This window comes from Orycteropus afer, unplaced genomic scaffold, assembly GCF_000298275.1.
Source record: "Orycteropus afer afer isolate SDZICR_OR568_19922 unplaced genomic scaffold, OryAfe1.0 scaffold00008, whole genome shotgun sequence".
Classification (NCBI taxonomy): domain Eukaryota; kingdom Metazoa; phylum Chordata; class Mammalia; order Tubulidentata; family Orycteropodidae; genus Orycteropus; species Orycteropus afer.
The window spans coordinates 15,133,752-15,154,267 of record NW_006921595.1 but is presented as its reverse complement, the minus strand read 5'-3'; the positions used below and the strand labels follow the sequence as shown (position 1 = coordinate 15,154,267).

At 38.6% G+C, this 20,516-nt stretch overlaps 1 protein-coding gene across 1 annotated transcript in view; it reads left to right on the top strand.

The window, feature by feature from the left end:
• DNAH11 (dynein axonemal heavy chain 11) overlaps positions 1–20,516 on the top strand; it is a 455,361-nt gene that overhangs the window by 186,900 nt on the left and 247,945 nt on the right. The window contains 7 exon segments of the mRNA XM_007946592.1: positions 803–941; positions 5,920–6,012; positions 7,644–7,838; positions 8,701–8,778; positions 11,383–11,535; positions 14,179–14,313; positions 19,221–19,369. Of these exon segments, the coding sequence (XP_007944783.1) occupies positions 803–941; positions 5,920–6,012; positions 7,644–7,838; positions 8,701–8,778; positions 11,383–11,535; positions 14,179–14,313; positions 19,221–19,369 (942 nt within the window).

The window sequence follows — 20,516 nt, the reverse complement described above, 5'->3', positions numbered from 1 at the left end:
ATGGGCTCGAGTATAGCAGGGATTGTGGGGCTGGAGCGGGATCGGGCAGTGTTTCATTCTGCTGTGCATGGGGTCGCTATGAGTTGGAAACAACTCTACGGCACTTAACAACAACAGCATGGGACAGTTCTCCTCTATCCTATAGAATTGCTATTAGTCAGAATCAGTTCTCTGCTGCTGCTTCAACTTTCATGAATTTTGCAAGCTGGTTATTCAACTCAACCATTAATAAAAATTGAATTATATAAACCTTCAGTTAAATACATTATAAATAAAAGCAATAAATACTCAAAAGTAATTACCTCATAATTAATTTACTAAATTTTACTAATTTACTTTTCAATTAACCATGTCTCTTTCTAGTTCTATGTTTAGTAATATCACATTGGTAGCTTGAAATTGACCATGATGAGAGTATTTGCCATGGAAACAAGAAAGCACTATTTTAGGAGGAGCCCATTGTTAACCATTGGTCAACAGCAGAAAGCTTGCCTCTAGCACAAAATGTCACTGTTCATATTTCTGCACTAAAGTTTGCAAAACACACATACCCACATATTTTCCTTAAACTCTCATAACAGGGCTTCTTCCATTTTCAGATTTTCCATCCTTTTCTATATGTCCAGTAACTAATTGGTCATTTTTTAGTTGAAGTGAAACCTCGTTAGCTTTGATTGACAGAGGTAATTGTGACCTGCTTGGGAATGGTTAGAATGTTGGTACAAATTAATCACTTGATTTTGGCAATTTGTACTTATTACCTTATCACATTTTAAAGCTAAATTTTATATTTACTTTTTAGACCCTGTGCTATGGTGGCCCCTGACATTGAGCTAATCTGTGAAATCATGTTAGTTGCTGAAGGTTTTGTGGACGCTCGCTCATTAGCCCGAAAGTACATTACATTGTACAGGCTCTGCAGGGAGCTCCTCTCCAAGCAGGTGAGGGGTCTTTTGTTACTTTTTCTTGATTTTTACATCATATTAAAACAGCTTTTGAAATGTGAATGCTGGGTAATTTATCATTCAAATTACATTTTAGACATTAGGGATATTTTATATTTTCCATAAAATGTTAAAAATCTCTTTCTTATATCATTCTTAATATTTTTCAGAAATTGAATTGTAGACATTTTGCTTCTAATGTTTTATTTGTATTTAATACTTATTTTTAGATCAATGGACAATGGGCCACATGACATTCTTTAAGCTTTATCAATGCTGTAATTGTAAGAGGGATTTTATGATGCCTCCCTTTTTTGATGAGAATATTTTCTAGTAAGAGAGAGAAAGAATGTTCCTAAGAGGCAGGGAAAGCTAATACGATTTTCTGAAGAACACCTCAAGAAATGCTAACTTAGAATTTTATAATTTGTTGATAATCCTTTACTTGAAGGTATGGTTGGTTTTGTTTTGTTTTGTGTTGTTTTGTTTTTAAAGTCTCTTCTTATGTTTGCTCTACAGTTTCCTAGTCCATGAAATGGATCAAACTTACACACTCTCTCTCTACTTTCTAGTGATAAGCTTCCTGCAGATTGATGAAGTTGCTGATGTGCTGAAAACAAAAACCTGCATATGTAGCACATCAGTATTTTTAAATTCAGCTTTGTGGTCACCTTTGACATCAGGTCCTTTGATGACCTTTCATTAATTTCTGGTGACATCATTCTGTACCTGTTCCAGAATGAAACTATTAAAATAACACATTAAATAAATAAATAAATAAAAACCCACCTAGTTCCTTATGCTGCCAGATGGACCCATTTTAACTTGCCCATTCTTGGGGTGAGGTTTGGAGGAGTGAGATTTGGAATCTGAGAGACACACTCAGGTTGCCCTTTTAAATAACTATGAATTTATGTTTTTTGATAAGTCAGGTATTATGGAGAAACATCAATGACAGTGTTATGCATAAAAAGTATGTATGATCTAAAATTTGTGTGTTATGTATTATATATTGCATATTTTGTATACATATACAATGACTAGAAAACATGGTAATTTTGCATATGGGTATTTTTATTTTCCTCTTCATCTTTTTTATATGCTCCATTTTAAAAATAATGAGTCTGTTTTAATTTTATAATGGAAAAAAATCAGAAGGAAAAAATGTCATTGAAATCAGAGAACATGGAATTGCAACAACATCTATCCAGTAATACATAAACATTTAGTGAGAATCTACTGTGTTCAAATAATGTGTATATTGCTGACCATGATGAAAGGGGTAAGATATAAAACAAATGAAACAGCCAAATTTCTGACTTACATAACTTGTTTAGGAGATTCAGTTTACATGAAATAAAAATTGGAAGAAAATAGAGGATGAAAAGATTGCTGGAATTTTGTGGGAAAAAAGATCTGATATTGAGGTATTACCTTTTTAAATTATCGTAAGTTATGAGTTTGGTCTTAATAGTCCCATTTTACAGATGAGAAAACTGAGTGAAATAACCTGCCCAAAGTCCACAACTAGCAAGTGATGGATGCAAGATTTGAATTCAGGTCTTTCTAATCCTTTCTAGGATACTCGTGGCCATTTACAAGAGGAACTGGCTGGAATAAAGGGAGATGAGTGAAGGAAACACTTCTTTTTTTTTTTTTTTTTTTTTTACTGTGATTCGGGTGAAAATTTACAGAGCAAATTCACTTTCCATACAGCGGTTCACATACGCTTTGTCTCATGACACTGACCACAATTCATCACAATGCAGCAGCTCCCCTCCCACTTCCTCCGACCATCACTTCTTCCCTGTGTCCATCCCTCCATGCTCAGGTCTACCCCCTGAGCTGTCTCTCTGTGCATAAACAGCCCTTCTTTTTCCCATGATTGTTCTCTCCAAGAAGTGTATTTACTTCAGGTAAATGTTCAACTCCTATGCCTGTCTTTTGCTTGGCTGGAAGCCACAGGTATGGGTTGAATTCTAGACCTGAAGGGTAGCTAGGGGCCATAGTCTCAGTGGTTCCACCAGGTTTTGTCAGACCAGCAAACCTGGTCCCCCCTTTTTTTTCCCAAATGTTTTTGAGTTTTGTTCCACATTGTTTTCTCTCTATCCAGGGTCTCCTACATAGATCCCCCTCCAAGTGGTTTACATTGGTAGCTGGGCACCATCTAGTTCTTCTGGTCTCATAGTTGTATAGGCTATGGATTGCATGGTGTACCAGTCGCTAGAACTAATCCTTTCTGTGAATCTTTGGTTTCTTCATTCTTCTTTGCACTGGACGAGGAGAGACCCATCGTTGCATCTAGATGGCTGCTTGCAGGCTTCTAAGATCTCAGTCACTACTCACAAAGTAGGAGGTGGAAGAATGTTTTGTGTACTATGTTATGCCAATTGAGCTTGATGTCCCCTGTGACTATGGTCCCAAGCCCGCGGGATCAACTACTTGGTCCCTCTGGGCAGCTGGCTGTGCCCAAGAAGTGACTACAACCTTGTCCCTTGTCAGCTCTACTATACACCTGGGAATTCAGATCATACAAATACACTTAAAGGACCATTGTCTGCCAACCCTATACATGGTCTTGGGTACACTTCCCACTTCATAGACATACCTAATAGTTCAGCCTGTCCACACATCTATCTACCCATATACCCATGTTTGCCTTCACTGACAATTCAGTACTGTATGTGCAAAAGGGTTCATCTTTGTTGTCTGTACCTAAGGAAACACTTTCCCGTGGCCTAAATAAAATAAGGGAAAAGAGACTTGGCCAGCAGAAGACCTGTTTTCAGGCACAGTTCATTGACATGTTCACTAAACTGCAGGGATGCTGAGAAGAATCACTGGAAATTGTCTTTTTATTTTTATTTTATTTTAGTAAATACATAATAAAATTTTGCCATTTTAACCATTTTTTAAGTATAGAATTGAGTGATGTTAATTCCATCTCCCATGTTAGGCTTCTATCACCACTATATCTGAAGTTTCTCATCGTCCCAAACAGAAACTTAGTACCTTTTCAGCAATAATACATACTCCCCCCTCCCCCTTTGAACCCTGTGCATCTTCCTGTAATAGATATTTCATATAAGTGGGATCCTACAGTATTTGTTCTTTTGTGTCTGAGTCAGCATAATATTTTGAAGTTCATCCATGTTGTAGCACGTATCAGAAATTCATTCTCTTTATGGCTGAGTAATATTCCACTATATGGATATACCACATTTTGTTTACCTATTCATCTGTTGACAGATACTTGGGTTGTTTCCATCTCTGACTATTGTGAATAGTGCTGCAATGAACGTTGGTATATATCTATTTGAGACCGTGCTTTCAAGTCTCTTAGATATGTATCACTGTGCATTTTTTACCTAAGGAATGACCTAATGAAAATGGTGACGATTATTTTAGCAGTTTTTCACAATGTTTAAATGTTTGGGAATTACGCTTAGAATTTCTCTTGGGTCTTCTCCTTTTGTGCTGTTATTACCATGTTTTGGTCCCCTTCAATCTCCCGTCCCTTCTAACCTCTGCTCTCCCCCTTCTCCATCCTTCTGAAAGTCCCAGCCTAATTATGTTGGTCATGAGCCACAGTAAAACATACATTTTCTATGGAAACTCAGCATACACACACATAAGCACAACAGAAACAAATATTTTTACCAAACACTTTATTTGCAATGCCCTGGGATATATATTTCCTTCCATTATATTCTATTTTATTATCCAAAAGTGAGGGTCAAGACCCATTAGATTGATTTTATTATCCAATAATGGATTAAAGGACATATTTATACATGTATACATTGTTTTACTGCCCACAAAGCTTTTGCATTCACATTAATTCATTCTGTACCTACAACAACCTCATAAAGTTTACTTAACATTTACCTGCCTTTTTATAGATGATGACACTGAGGCTTGTGAGAGATTGGCTTTCCCACAGGCACAGCTGAGGGACATTTCAGAGAAGGGCTATTCCTCTGTGGATTGCAGGTAGAAGCCAAAAGATTCACCAGGGAAACAACCAATTGGTAGCAGGGTTGTAGAGATCAGCAAGTCTGAAATCTGTAGGGCAGTCTTGCAAGTTGGAAACTGAGACAGGATTTACCCAGAAAGCCTCTGTTTTTTGCTGTCAAGCCCTTCACCTGATTGGATGAGGCCCACTCACATTATCAAGGATAATTTCTATTCCTTAAAGGCAGCTATTATAAGTGTGAATCACATCTACAAAATACCTTCACAGCAACTTCTAGACTGGTTTTTGACCAAAGAACTGGAAACTGGAGCCTAGCCAAGTTGGTACATAAAATTAACTGTCATAGCCAGTCACATCCCATCAGTTAGTTAATTTAGCAAACCTTTACAGAGTGCTTAGCCTATTCTAAAACTTAGAAGATAAAAGTGAATAAACTATAGTATTTGTCCTTCTGGAACTCAAAGCCTGTGGGAGGAATCTTTATTAGGGATCAAATGGAAGTCTTGAAGAAGTACTGTCTTATAAATGAGTTTTAATACAGTTTTTATTATATTGTCAGTATCAGGGTAGGGGCATCTAAATGCTTAGAAGTAATTAGGGTAATTAGAGATGGAAGGTTGGAAAAGGATGGAATATTAAGGTGGTCAGTAGACAATTGGAGATATGTCCTTACGGTTGGATGTGAAAACATGAAAGTAGCTTACCCTCCTGAGTTTCTAGGTTTGTTGAAACAAGAACAAAGGAGGTAGAGGGAGCCTTAGGCAAATGCTGCAATTAAATGCAAGAGAAAGAAGAGATTTGCTGACAAAGGCAGAGAAGTCAGCGGAAGAAGCAGGAGGACAGTGCAGGGACAGGGTTTTCAGAATTTAATGAAGAGATTAATCCCTTAATGTGGATATTTATCTGAACTCTATCACTTTTGGCTTTTACTTGTAGAATGAGGAACGTCTCATTCTCTCTTAAAATTTTTGAGAAAGTATACCTATGTTTTGATTTCAGGATCATTATGATTGGGGACTTCGTGCTGTTAAATCTCTCTTGGTCGTAGCTGGTTCCCTGAAACGAGGAGATAAAAACAGACCTGAAGATGAGGTACTGCTGTACTAATGTGACTTTTCTGAATGAGTAGCTAAATGGTTCCATACAAATGAAAGTATATACCTGAATGGTGCATCATGCCTAGTACGACTTCTCTAAAACTTAACGTCTGTTTTTAATGTAGGATATTTTGAGGCCTGGCATTTCTTATGTTATAAAAGGTCACAAGTATTCTTGAGTACAAAGATATGAACACAGGAAATGAAATGCATTTTTGCAAAAGCAGCCCCAAAAAGTATTCTGAAGGTTATAATAAAGTATTGTATTTTTCACACACAACACACCCATGTGAAAACGTGCCCACACATATAACATGCATAACGCATGTGGGAAACTACCTCAAATAGCACTCATAGGAAACTAATGTGCAAGGAGATTGTACACTTTGCAAAGATCATGTGATGCACATGTTATTTGTATACGAATACAGTAATTCAGTGATCACTGATTTGATATGGGAAATATTTAGAAAATATGATTGAGTTTGGATATTAATCCTGAAAAAGTCAGAAGACATAATCAAATGGGGAAAATATGTACATTTCATGGGATACAGGATGGGCCTGAAGAATGGAACAGAAAAGATGATTGCCAACACACCAGTGAGATGTTCTGTGGATTATATGGAGCTTCTAGGGAAATACTATGCTCTTCTTCCTGCAGAGAAAAAAAATAATGCTGCCTTGTGCATTTTTCCTTGTTAAATGGTGAGAGAAATGGATATGGATCACTGTATACATGCAGTATAGCTTGATAAATAGGAAAAAGTCAATTCATGTGAGATTGTTAAAAGAGATTTTTATTATGTGATTTTCTCCATTTCCTTTACAATATTTCTTTCTTTTCCTTTTAGTAACAATTCATGAATAGCTCAAGATTTTCTCTCATTTGTTTGTTCGCTTCTTATGTAGTTTTTGTTATTGGAACACTTAGCTCTTTCTGTTAAAGTCATCTTGATGTTTGAGTTACTGCTTTTAAAATCTATAGCCCTCTTTGATTTTCAGCCAATACAGAACTAAAAAACCCAAGCTAAAAACATTTAGATTTTATTCTGAGGTTCTCAGAGTACTTGGAACAAAATGAGCTGACTGTTGATTTACATCCTAGAGTTTGTATATTAAGAAGAGAAGCACCTCGGACCCTTTCTTATGCTCTAAAGCAGGTCATTGGCAGGGCCTCCTCACTGATCATATTCTGAGGTTCGTTTGTTGTATCTTTTGATACATTAACTCATAAGCATTTAACCTCTCTTTGGATTGAATGGGGTCCCTGGGTGGTGAAATGGTTAACATGCTCAGCTGCTAACTGAAAGGTTAGAAGTTTGAGTCTGTCAATAAGTGCTTTGGAAGAAAGGACTGGAAACCTGTTTCCAAAAATTCAGTCATTAACACCCCTATAAAGCACAGTTCTACTCAGACACACACATGGGTCACCATGAATCACGAAGGACTGGATGGTAACTGTTTTTTTTTTGTTGTTGTTGTTTTTGGTAGGATACCATCCTAATAGAGATTAATATCAATATCTCATGCTTTGGAGAAGATTAAATATAACTTCATTAGTTATTCAAGTGTTGGCTAGACTTTGTATTGGCTTTTTAATAAAATATGTTCTGTTCTCTCTAGGTGCTCATGAGAGCATTGAGGGACTTCAATATGCCCAAAATAGTGACGGATGACATCCCGGTGTTCCTGGGCCTGATTGGTGACCTGTTTCCTGCCCTGGATGTGCCCCGGAGGAGGGAGCCACACTTCGAACAGATGGTCAGGCAGTCCACTCTGGAGCTCCACCTGCAGCCCGAGGAGAGCTTCATCCTCAAAGTAAAAGGAGCATTGACTCTTCATGGTAGCCTTCAGGATTTTCAGGAAATATCACTGTTGTTGAGTGCTACTAACCCAAAGCATCAACGTGTATTACACCAACCTTAAGTCGATCTTAATATATACTGTAAAGATATTCTAATGTGAAAGTCTTCATTAAAGTAAATATAAGTCAATATTTTAGTCCACTAGTTCTCTGAGAGTTCAAAACATAGATATGATTCAGTCATGGCTTTAAATGGTAAGCATTAATTAGTTTATAAAACAACACATTCTTGGTGACATGCACTGAAAATTTACTGTGTTCTCTTTTCCTTCCATTTTAGAAAAATATAGGAATAAATCGTTAGTATATGCTTTTAATGGGGGAAAATGTCAACATCTATGAAAATAAGATACTATCTGCAATGAATGGCTTGCACATATGCCTGTCCAAATTTGGACTTAGCAAATACATGGACATTAAAAATATACAGTAGCATCCATTTTAGATCTTCTAGAGGATATGTCATTACTCAGTTGTAGATGATGAGGTTTCATTTGACAGTATGATAATTTGGCTCAAATTGCATGAAGAGTCATTGATTTTGTAACAGGTAACTACTACCATGAGCAGTACTTCTCTGCCTGCTTCAGGGATTCCATGAATAATGGTTTGACATGACTCTCTCTCCTGTGTTCTCTGTTAAGATCCAGAAGAAAACTATTTATTTTATACTGTGGTTGATTTTAACTGTCCCTGAACATAATGCCAGTAGGGGCTGGCTTGGGTTATAAGGAAAGGAGCATTGGAAAACAATAGGGAGGTTGTCTTTTTATCACCATTTCATTAAAGGAAACCCAATGACTGTTTGACCTGCAGGTAGTCCAGCTGCAGGAACTGTTGGCTGTGCGTCACTCTGTCTTTGTGGTTGGCAATGCAGGCACAGGAAAAAGTAAGGTATGGTTGTCAACTCTTTGCTTTCAGCCATGAAAGGAACAATTCTTTCTCCCTATCTGTTTTCAGTGCTATTTAAAAAAAAAAAAAAAAGTCCCCCTCAGTGAAGCCTGACATAATTTGGGGTTAGAATCTGGATCTCTAGTGTTGCTTTTTGATCAGTTGACACTAGGGGCATGGAAGTCAGGTAGCAAATAGAACATTACATTCACACAGGCCAAGCAAGTGCTGAGATGAAGACTGGGCTTTCCACATGAGATATTTATCACCTTCTTCATACATTTGAGTTTATGCCCTCCCCCTTTCTGTGTCTTTCAATAATACCTTTATATACAAACTCTTTTTTTCCCAGGGCTAATATCCTTAGAGACTACAGAATAAGATATCTGGCTTGTAGGATTTGATAACTTTACCCATATTTACCAAAACTACTTTCTTACCTTTCCAAATTATCCTAGATTCTCTACCCACACCATTAAGAAAATAGCCCCAAATATCTTCTTTCAGTACTGGAGCTCTGGAATTTGACTGTTAACCAGAAGGCTGGTGGTTCAAACCCACCAGCCACTCCTCCGAAGGAAGATTGGGCAATCTACTTCCGTAGTGATACTGCCTTGGAAACCCAAGGAGGGCTCACTATGAGTTGGGATTGACTCAGTGGCAGCAACTTTCTTTGTTTTTTGTTTTTTTTTTTTTAGTATAGAGCATAAAAAATGTGAAAAGAAAGGGAAACAATAAAAAACACATTTTTGAGATACCTATTTGCTATGAGTCGGAATTGACTAGATGGCAACTTTTTTTGTTTTTTAACGCTAAGTGCATTACGTAGGATTTACTTCTCACAATGATGATATGCTATGGGTATTATTATCCCCATTTTTAGTTCAGTGCTTGATTTTGTTTGGTCTTACTGACAGTCCTGGCAACATACTTATTTTCTTGTTTGGCAGACAGTGTATGCAGAACCGCATGTCTTTTAATTCTGGGTGCTTGAGGATAAACATATTGAGTAGCCAATGACTAAAAATAATAAAATGAGACCTTAGAGCATGGGTGTACATAGAAGTTGCCAGTATTTAGATCAGAACCCAAAGTGGAACAATTATGAAAGAATGTTCTGGATAGATATCTTTCTAGTGAAAAATGTGATAATTGAAATATGAAAGCAGATAACTGGAAGACCTATAATTATTTTGTTAGAGGAAGTTTTAGATGTGGGCCAGGGTTCAAGGAAGGATAAAATTAAATTCTATAATTTCCAGTAGATTAATGGTTTCTAAAAATACAAGCTTAATATTCCTAAGGCATTCAGTTTCTTTCATCTAGTCATCTCCAATTCTGTTCTATTCAATATTTATTTAAGTTGATATAATGAGAGCACTGGAGCTCAGGGCCATGCTATTTAGCAACTTGCTCTTCCGTAGCATTTGGCAATTGTTTAACAGTTGTTCAAAACCTTTGTGAGTAGGTCAGGATGACTAATACCTAAAACAAAAGTCATGACTTTTAAGAGAAAGAAGAAAGTATAATAAGGGTAGATATTGGAGTTAAGACATTATTAATTAAATGGATGTACATTGAACACTTGTCAGGTAAGTTCTTAGCCTCAGGGCTTCTTTTCCTTTACTAATCTAGACAAGGGTTTTTCCAGCCTTAGCTGATGCCAGATAGCTCTGTTGTGGCATCTTCTGCTATCACTATAGGATGTACAGCAGCACCCCTGCTAGATGCCTGTAGCAGAACCTCCTCCCCCCAGCAGTGACAATCTCTGGCTTACAGCCATTGTGACCCCCATTGGATTCCCAAGGCTGTAAATCTTTACGGAAGGAGGCTGCCTCATCTTTCTTCCGAAGAGCTGATGGTGGGTTCAAACCACTGACCTTTTTGCCTTTTGTTTAGCAGCCAAATGCCTTAACCGTTACACCACCTTGCTACACCTACTCCTTGCCCTACCCTGTGGTTGTTGTTGTTATGTGCCGTTGAGCCTGACGCAACTCATAGCAACTCCTCCTTAGGTTTCTAAGGCGGTATCACTACAGAAGTAGATTGCCCAACCATCCTTCTGAGGAGTGGCTGGTGGATTTTAACCATCAGCCTCCTGGTTAGAAGTCAAGTGCCTTAGACACTATGCTACCAGAGCTCCTTGCCCTACCCTAGACCTTCTGAATTAGTAACTCTGGGGTTAAGCCCAGCAACCTGTGTTTTAACAAGCCCTCCAGGAGTGATTCTGATGCAGCCTACATTTTGAAAACAACTGATTTAAATAATTCAGGCAGGGTGCATTTTATAAGCATGAATACAAGTTTAATTAGTTACAGCCTTTCACTGTATCTAAAAATCTCAAATGATAAAGTGACTTAATCTAATGTAAATCATTCAAAGAATCAAGTGAACTGATTCTGTCTCCCTAAGGGATTGTGGGATTAAATTTTTCAAGCCAGTAATGGAAATTTGCATATGTATATCCCCTCCCCCATTTTCAATCTTAGTACACACAGAATATCTAGGAATATTTAATGAGTAAGAAAAATCTTTCCGAAATCTTTGTCTTTCCATTTGACTTCAATTGGTATTAATTTTCTTAGCTCTTTTCCTTCTTCCCCTCAGATTTTGAGAACACTGAACCGAACATATGTTAATATGAAACAGAAACCCGTTTGGAATGACTTAAACCCTAAAGCTGTGACAACAGATGAACTCTTTGGTTTCATACATCATGCTACCCGTGAATGGAAAGATGGCAAGTAGTGTTTCCCCTTTTGAAGTGTTACAATTTTCCTTTTTTCTATCCAGAATACCATTTTTCAGTTCAAGCAAATATTAGACATAGTCACAGATTTACTGTTTATATGTTGGAGTTATTGGAAATATAGCAGATCACAACAGTATTTATTACCCATAAATTAAAAATAGACTTGAAAAAGCGGTCCATTTGCATTCAGCATACTTGTACTCAGAGCTGATCATTTTATCCAACATCAATTATGTCAGAGCTCCCTATAAACCTGCAGAGAAGTCAGCACGGATACCTCAGGAGACATTTATAAGGAACCTAATAGAAGGTACAAAGGGCCAGGGGTCATGTTTTCTGCCCTGAAAATATTTGCAGATAGAAGTAGATCCCTTTGTTAAAATCTGTTATTACTTCCCATTTCAGAAAATGCACTAACCTTGGCCTTATCCTTGAAGCCTTTTTCCTTTTCATACCCTAGATCCAACCTAACAGCACATCCTATAGGCATTTTATATATGTTTTATTTGTATGTGCCTAAGGCATTTGACTGCTAACCAGAAGGCTGGCAGTGCAAACCCACCAGCCACTCCTTGGAAGGAAGGTTGGGCAATCTACTTCCATAGAGCTATCACCTCAGAAACCCAAGGAGGGGTTGCTATGAGTCAAATAGACTCGACAGCAGTGAGTATGGTTTTTACACACACACACACACACACACACATATGTAGATATGTCACCTTCTCCATGACTATTACATTACTCCCAGCTACCATTATCTCTTACCTGTCCTGTGACAGTACTCCCCTCATTGATTTCCCCCTGAAATTGAATTTCCACCCAGGAGACAGAGGGCTTTCTTCAAAATGTTATTCACTTCCAATTTCCAGTGGCTTCCCGTCATCTTTAAAATCCAACCTTTTTCTTTGACTTGCAAGGGTCTATGTGATTAGACATTCACCCCCCCCGCCCCCATTTCCTGTCTCTGACCTCATTTCCTGCCTCTGCCCTTCACTTTGGAGAATCTGGGTGGTGTAAACATTAATGCACTAGGCTGTTAACCAAAAGATTGGAGATTCAAACCCATCCAGAGTTTTCTCAGAAGAAAGGCTTGGGAATCTACTTCCAAAAAAATCAGCCATTGAAAACCTTATGGAGCACACTTCCACCCTGACACACATGAGGTCATCCTGAGTCAGAATTCTACTTAGTGGCAACTGATTGGTGGTTTGGCCCTTCACTTACTGCATATAATCCATTCACACTGTCCTTGTCCTTATTCCTTGAACATGATAAGCATCTTCCTTTCATGGAGTCTTTGCACTTGATGTTCAGTCCATCTGCAATCCTGTCCCTGTAGTTATCTATCTGCACAACTTGTTTATGTTGTTTAAGCTTCCGGTTAAACATCACACCAGAGAACACCTCCCTGATGACCCTATCTAAAGTAGTACATTCTCCATACTCTTATCTTGTAAACATGGGTTCCTTCATTTGTAGGGCAATCAAAATTTACTCTCTGAGTCTAGCTTCTATCTTTTCATAAAGGACTGTGGTGCAGAGTGAGTGGTATCTGTTTATGGTAAAAATCTGTGAAAGCAGTTCAAATCACTGACTACTAGGAAAGATTGCTGGCTTCTTTATGAATCACAGTAGAGGGTTCTGCTAGACACCGTCACTTACTTTTGCACAAAATACTCCACAGAGGAAAAAAACTTTCCACATACGTGCTCACTTGAAACAGTTTTGTTCATTGTAGTATTACACTGAGTTTGAAAAGTCAGTCACTATTAAATATGCCATTTCATGAAATGCTTAGATATAGAGCAATGGTAGAAAGGATTATGACTTTAAAATGTTTATCTGTACATCTTGTTAAGTAACAATAACTTAATATAATGCTAATCACCTATTCCTCAAAGAGATGTACAATTGTTCTGAATGCTTTAGCTCTTCACTTATGCCCCTAGAATATTATTATAGAAAAATAGAGAAAGGAGAAATAAACCAACATTTGGTCCAAAATAGACACCAAACAGGTACGCATGAAGAAGAAGAATATCTTCATCTGGAATAACTTAGGAGTTTTATGCACATTATCCATCCTCACAACTATTTTTCAAGGACATGATGAAGCTTAGTCCTGAAAGTTAAGGAACTTTCCCATGGAAAGCTAACTTGCCCATTGGTAAATGACAGAGCCAGGTGTAGCTTGGAAGGCTTATATATTGCTCACCAGAGAGAGGCAGCAATGCACTTTAATTGATAAGAGTTTCTAGTAGAAATAATAATAATTTGTTTCAGAAATAGGGGAGCTCTGGTGGCATAGTGCCTAAGGCATTTGGCTGCTAACCAGAAGACTTGTGGTTCAAACCCACCAGCCATTCTGCGGAAGGAAAACTGAGGGATCTACTTCTGTATAGAGATACTGTCTTGGAAACCTAAGGAGGGGGTCGCTATGAGTCGAATCGATTCGATGGCGGTGAGGATTTTTTGTTGTTGTTTAGGAATAGTGTTCAGTTCCATTATGCTTTATGATTATTTAGTCTTACTCAGAGGACAGGCCTGGCACTCTATTTCTGGAAATCAGCCAGTGAAAGCCCCATGAGTCACTGTGGTTTGTGCATTTGTGCCTGGGGACCAACTCGATGGCACCTAACAACGTGTCTTAATTTATAGGTCTCTTCTCATGCATTCTGAGAGAACAAGCAAATCTTATGCATGATGGCCCAAAATGGATAGTCCTGGATGGAGATATTGATCCCATGTGGATTGAATCACTAAATACAGTCATGGATGATAACAAGGTGAATGACATCTCAATGCTCTGTCCTAAATATAACTCCTTCAGTATACTAACAGTTCACTTGATGTTAATGCTAATTTTCAATCATTAATCTGGTGTTCTTTATGTAGTCACTATTTTGATAAAGGGGTGGTTTTATGATTCTCTTAATTTCACTGTTGAAGATTTAAATTAATACATTCTTGTCAGCATAAATTCAACCACCTTTAGTAAGAGACACATATCTAAGAACATTGTTCATAGACACTTGACTTTTTCTAAGAGCTAAACATAAATTGTTACAGCTTATATTTGAATAAGTGTGGAATGCTTGGACAATAAAGGAATGAGTGGTGCAGCGTGTTAATTGGAGGAATTAGCTATTCAAATTAACTAGTTTCTGAAGGTATAGACTGAGTATAAATGTGCTTTCCTAACATTTTTGCTATAGTTAATCCAGTATTCCCAGCAAAACAAAAGGTGAGGATACAGTGCTGTGAAGTACCACTTAAGCTAAGTAAGCTCTATTGTTAGGGTCAGCAGAGAGAAATCAATTATCCTATCTGCTACAGAACAGAACGAGTAACCAGTTTAAATTAATTGAACAATGATTAATATTCTCTGAACTAAGACATTGGTCATCATAAAACACAAGTCTTAGTCTATATACTTCTATGAGTTTCTATAGCATACCTGGTAAATTGTGGTATTTCAGATTCCAAAAAAAGTTTATTTTTAATGGTATTAGGCCCTTTTCGTATAATTGTCTCTTATATTTAAAGTCTAATATTTAGCTTATTAATAATTACCACAGTTATTTAAGGAGAAAGCAGAGGCAGGGATCCAGGTAAGGCTGGGGACCCAGGCCACGCCCCTCCCAAGCAGCAGGAAAGAGGCAGGGATCTATGTAAAGAGAGGGTGGGGAGGATGGAGAGGTTTTGAACAGCTCAGGGAGACAAACTTGTCTGTCAGTTTGTCCTACGGTGGTGGTGTGTTGCTGTGAGGCTTGAGGCTGTGCCACTGGTGTCTCAAACCCAGTAGGGTTGCACATGGTGCACAGGTTTCAACAGTTTACAGACTGAGACAGACTAGGAAGAAGGAGGAGGCCATCCACTTCTCAAATAATTGGCCAGAGAAAACCTTATGAATAGCAGAAAAACACTGATACATTACTGTGCAGATTTATGAAAGGCCCAGAAACATTGTACAGTACAGTGCAGGAAAATAAACCACTTAGGCCAGAAAGCTCTCAAAATAGGACCAGTAAAGAGCTGTGCTATCAGAGTAGAACCAGCCTTAATGATACGGATAAGGTAAAGCTTTCAAGACTTCATTTGCTGACATGACATGACTCAAATTGAGGAGAAACAGCTGCAAACATCCATTAATAATCAGAATATGGAACATATGAAGCATGAATCGAGGAAAATTGGAAGTTGTCAAAAATGGAATGGAATGCATAAAGATGATATCCTAGTCATTACTGAGCTGAAAGGGACTGGTTTTGGTCATTTTGAATCAGACAACCATGTGGTCTCCTATGCCAGGAATGACAATTTGAAGAGGAATGACATGGCATTCATCATCACGAAGGATGTTTCAAGATCTGTCCTGAAGTACAATGCTGTCGTGATAGGATAATATCAATACACCTACAAGGAAGGCCAGTTAATACGACTATTATTCAAATTTATGCACCAACTACCAAAGGCAAAGATGAGGGGATTGAAGATTTTTATCAGCTTCTGCAGCCTGAAATTGATCAAACGTGCAATCAGGATGTGTTAATTATCACTGGTGACTGAAATACAAAAGTTGGAAACAAAGAAGAATCATCAGTAGTTGGAAAATTTGACCTTGGTGACAGAAATGGTACTGGAAGTGGCATGACAGAATTTTTCAAGACCAATGACTTCTTCATTGCAAATACCTTTTTTCAGCAACACGAACGGTGGCTATACATGTAGACTTCGCCAGATGGAATACACAGTAATCAGATTGACTACATCTGTGGCAAGAGGCAGTGGAAAAGCTCAGTATCTTCAGCCAAAACCAGGCCAGGAGCTGATAGTGGAACAGACCATCAACTGCTCATATACAAGTCCAACTTGAAGTTAAAACAAGTCCACGAGGGCCAAAATATGATCTTGAATATATTTCTCAAGAATTTAGAGACCACCTAAAGAATAGACTTGATGCATTGAACACCAATGACCTAAAGCCAGAAGAATTGTGGGATGACATCATCCATGAAGAAAGCAAGAAGTAAATAAAAAAGATGAGAAAAGAAGAAAAGACAAAAATGGATGACAGAAGACACTCTGAAACTTGCCCTTGAGTGGAGAGTAGCTAAAGCAAATGGAGGAAATGACAAGATGAAAGAGCTGAGCAGATTTCAAAGAGCAACTTGAGCAGACAAAGCCAGTTGCTATAATGAAATGTGCAAAGACTTAGGGTTAGAAAACCAAAAGGGAAGAACATGCTCGGCATTTCTCAGCTGAAAGAACTGAGGAAAAGATTTAAGCCTCGAGTTGCAATATTGAAAGATTCTATGGGCAAAATATTGAATGATGCAGCAAAACATCAAAGGAACATGGAAAGGAATACATAGAGTCGCTGTACCAAAAAGAACTGTTCGATCTTCATCCATTTCAGGAGGTGGCATATGTTCAAAAACCATTGCTACTGAAGGAAGAAGTCGAAGCTGCATTGAAGGAATTGGCAAAGAACAAGGCTCCAGGAATTGACGGAATACCCACTGAGATGTTTCAACAAGTGGATGCCCCACTGGAGACACTCATCGATTATGCCAAGAGGTTTGGAAGACAGCTACCTGGCCAACTGATTGAAAGAGAGCCACATTTGTACCCATTCTAAAGAAAAGTGATCCCACAGAATGTGGAAATTATCAAACAGTATCATTAATATCAAATACAAGTAAGATATAACAGAAGAGAATTCAAAAACAGTCGCAGCAGTATATTGACAGAGAACTTCAGAGGTGCAAGTTGGATTCAGAAGAGGACATAGAACGAAGGATATCATAGCTGCTGTCAGATGGATCCTGGCTCAAAGCAAAGAATACCAGAAAGATCTTTACTTGTATTTTATTGACTATGCAAAGGCATTTGATTGTGTAGATCATAACAAATTGTAGATGACATTGAGAAGAATGGGATTCCAGAACACTTGAATGTGCTCATGAGGAACCTGTATATTGACCAGGAGGCTGTTGTTCAGACAGAACAAGGGGACACTGCATGGTTTAAAATTAAGAAGGGAGAGCATCAGGGTTGTATCCTTTTTGCCCATACTTACTCAATTTGTATGCCGAGTAAATAATCTGAGAAGCTGGACTATATGAAGAAGAACATGGCATCAAGATTGGAGGAAGACTCATTAACAACCTGATATGCTGATGACGTAACTTTGCTTGCTGAAAGTGAGGATGACTTGAGGCACTTACTGATGAAGACTGAAGAATGCAGTCTGCAGTATGGAATACATCTCATCATAAAGGAAGCAAAAATCCTCACAATTAGACCTATAAGCAGCATCACGATAAATGGAGAAAAGATTGAAGTTGTCAAAGACTTCACATTGCTTGGTTCTACAATTGATGCTAATGGAAGCAGCAGTCAGGACATTAGATGACATAAAGCACTGGGCAAGTTGGCTGCAAGGGACCTTTTTCAAGTGCTAAGGAGCAAGGATGTCTCCTTGAGGACTAAGGCATGCCTGAAACAAGCCATAATATTTTTAATCACCTCATATGCATGTGAGAGCTGAATAGTGAATAAAGAAGACTGAGGAAGAATTGATGCTTTTGAGTTGTGGTGCTGTCGAAGAATGCTGAAAGTACCATGGACTGCTAAAAGAACTAACAGATCTGTCCTGGAGGAAATGCAACTGGAATGCTCCTTGGAAGCGAGAATGGCCAAACTTCATCTCACCTACTTTGGTCATGTTGTCAGAAGGGACTATTCCCTGGAGAAGGATGTCATGCTTGGTAAGGTGGAGGGTCAACTAAAGAGGGGAAGACCTCAACCACATGGATTGACATGGTGGCTGCCACAATGGGCTCAAGTATAGCAAGGATCATGGAGCTGGCATGGGACCAGGCGGTGTTTCGTTCTGCTGTGCATAGGGTCACTATGAGTCGGATACAACTCAAGGGCACCTAACAACAACAACAACAGCAGCAGCAACAACAGTTATTTAAAGGGTGGTGTTAATGATTACATTTTGGTGAGCCTGTTCCTTAAGGATCAGTCAACTCTTCTCAGAGAGGAACTTAAATCTTTATTCAGATTTGGCTCATAGCCTTTGGTTGCTTCTTCTGGGGGAAAGTCCTTGTTTTGGTGGAATCCCTGGATGATGCAAACAGTTAAGTGCTGAACTACTGACCAGAAGGTTGGCAATTGAAACCTACCTGGAGGCACAGGGAAAGAAAATCCTGGCGATCTACTTCCTACAAGTCACACCTTTGAAAGTCCTGTGGAGCACAGGTCCACTCTGAAACACATGGGTCACCAGGAGTCAGAATGAATTTGATGGCACCAGGTTTAGAGTCCCTGGGTGGTGCAAGTGATTAAGCCCCCTATTACTGTGTTTTTATGCAAATAATGCCTGCCTTCTGTTTGCCAGCCTTGACTAGAAGGTACATGCTATTTGCAAAAAAATACAGTTCTAGCTGAAAGATTGGTGGTTCACATCCACCGAGAGGCATTGCAGAAGACAGGTCTGGTGATCTGCTTCTGAGAGGTTATAACTTTAAAAGCCCTATGGAGCAGTTCTGCTCTGCACACATGTGGTCGCTGTGAGTCAGAATCAACTCAGTGGCAACTAACAGCAACAACAGAGTTGACAGCACTGCCTTTGCTCACAATTGAGGTCTGCCTATGCTTCTTGCTGTACTTTTGCATCCAGGTCCTGACCCTGGCGAGCAATGAGCGTGTGGCCTTGACGCCCTTCATGAAGCTTCTGTTTGAGATACATCACTTACAAACAGCAACTCCAGCTACTGTTTCCAGGGCTGGTATTCTATATGTGAACCCACAAGATTTGGGCTGGAATCCGTGAGTAATATATATATATATATATATTTTTTTTAATCTTAGTTAAAAAAAAAAAAAAACAACTAAAAATGGTAGAAATGGCAAATGTTTTATTATTTATTTTATCACAATAGAATTTAATCAATTAGTTAAGTTTGAAATCTAAAAATTTGTGATCATTTGAAGACAGTAATTAAATTAATTAATGCTAAATCAAAGGTCGTTAGCATCTGTTGTTGTTATGTGCCATCAAGTCAGCCCAACTCATAGCGACCCCTCCTTGGGTTGCTGAGGCAGTATCACTATGGAAGTAGATTGCCCAACCTTCCTTCCGAAGAGTAGCTGGTGGGTTTGAACCGCCAACCTTCTGGTTAGCAGTCAAATGCCTTAGGCATAAATGCCTTAGGTTAGCACCTAGAGGTTAGCAATTGAAATCCAACCCCAAAAGCAGACCAATGAAAGAAAGGCCTGAAGTCTGCTTCTGTAAATATTTCAGCCAAGAAAGGCCTGTGGAGCAGTTTTACTCTGCAACACATGCAGTCACAGTGAGTAGGGGGCTCATAGGAGCACTGGTGGCATAGTGCATAAGACATTTGACTGCTAGCCAGAAGGCTGGTGGTTCAAACCCACCATCCACTCCTCAGAAGGAAAGTTGGACAATCTACTTCTGTAGTGATACCACCTTGAAAACACAAGGAGGGTTTGCTTTGAGTAGAATCTGGCTCCCTGATAGTGAGTTTGGTTTGGGTTTTTTTGGAGGGGGCTGATTGGATGCCAATTAACAACAACACCCCTTTGTTATTTTCACCTGGACATTAATTAACCTTGTTCACACACCTTACACATGTTGAGAATTGAGTATTTATTGAATAAGTGGATAAATAATAGCTCAATTTTTCTCTTTTGAGAACTACCTATATGGGATCAAAGTGACAAAAGCAACTCACAAGATTAGATAGGAGGCTTAGAGGACAGTGAATTTCTATTAATGAAGGAGGAACAACTCAAGAAAAGGATGGTGAGAGTGGTTGTACATGAGGAATCTGTACCTTGACCAGAAGGCTGTCGTCCGAACAGAACAAGGGGATACTACATGGTTTAAAATCAAGAAGGGAGTGTGTCAGGGTTGTATTCTTTCTCCACACTTATTCAATCTATATGCTGAGCA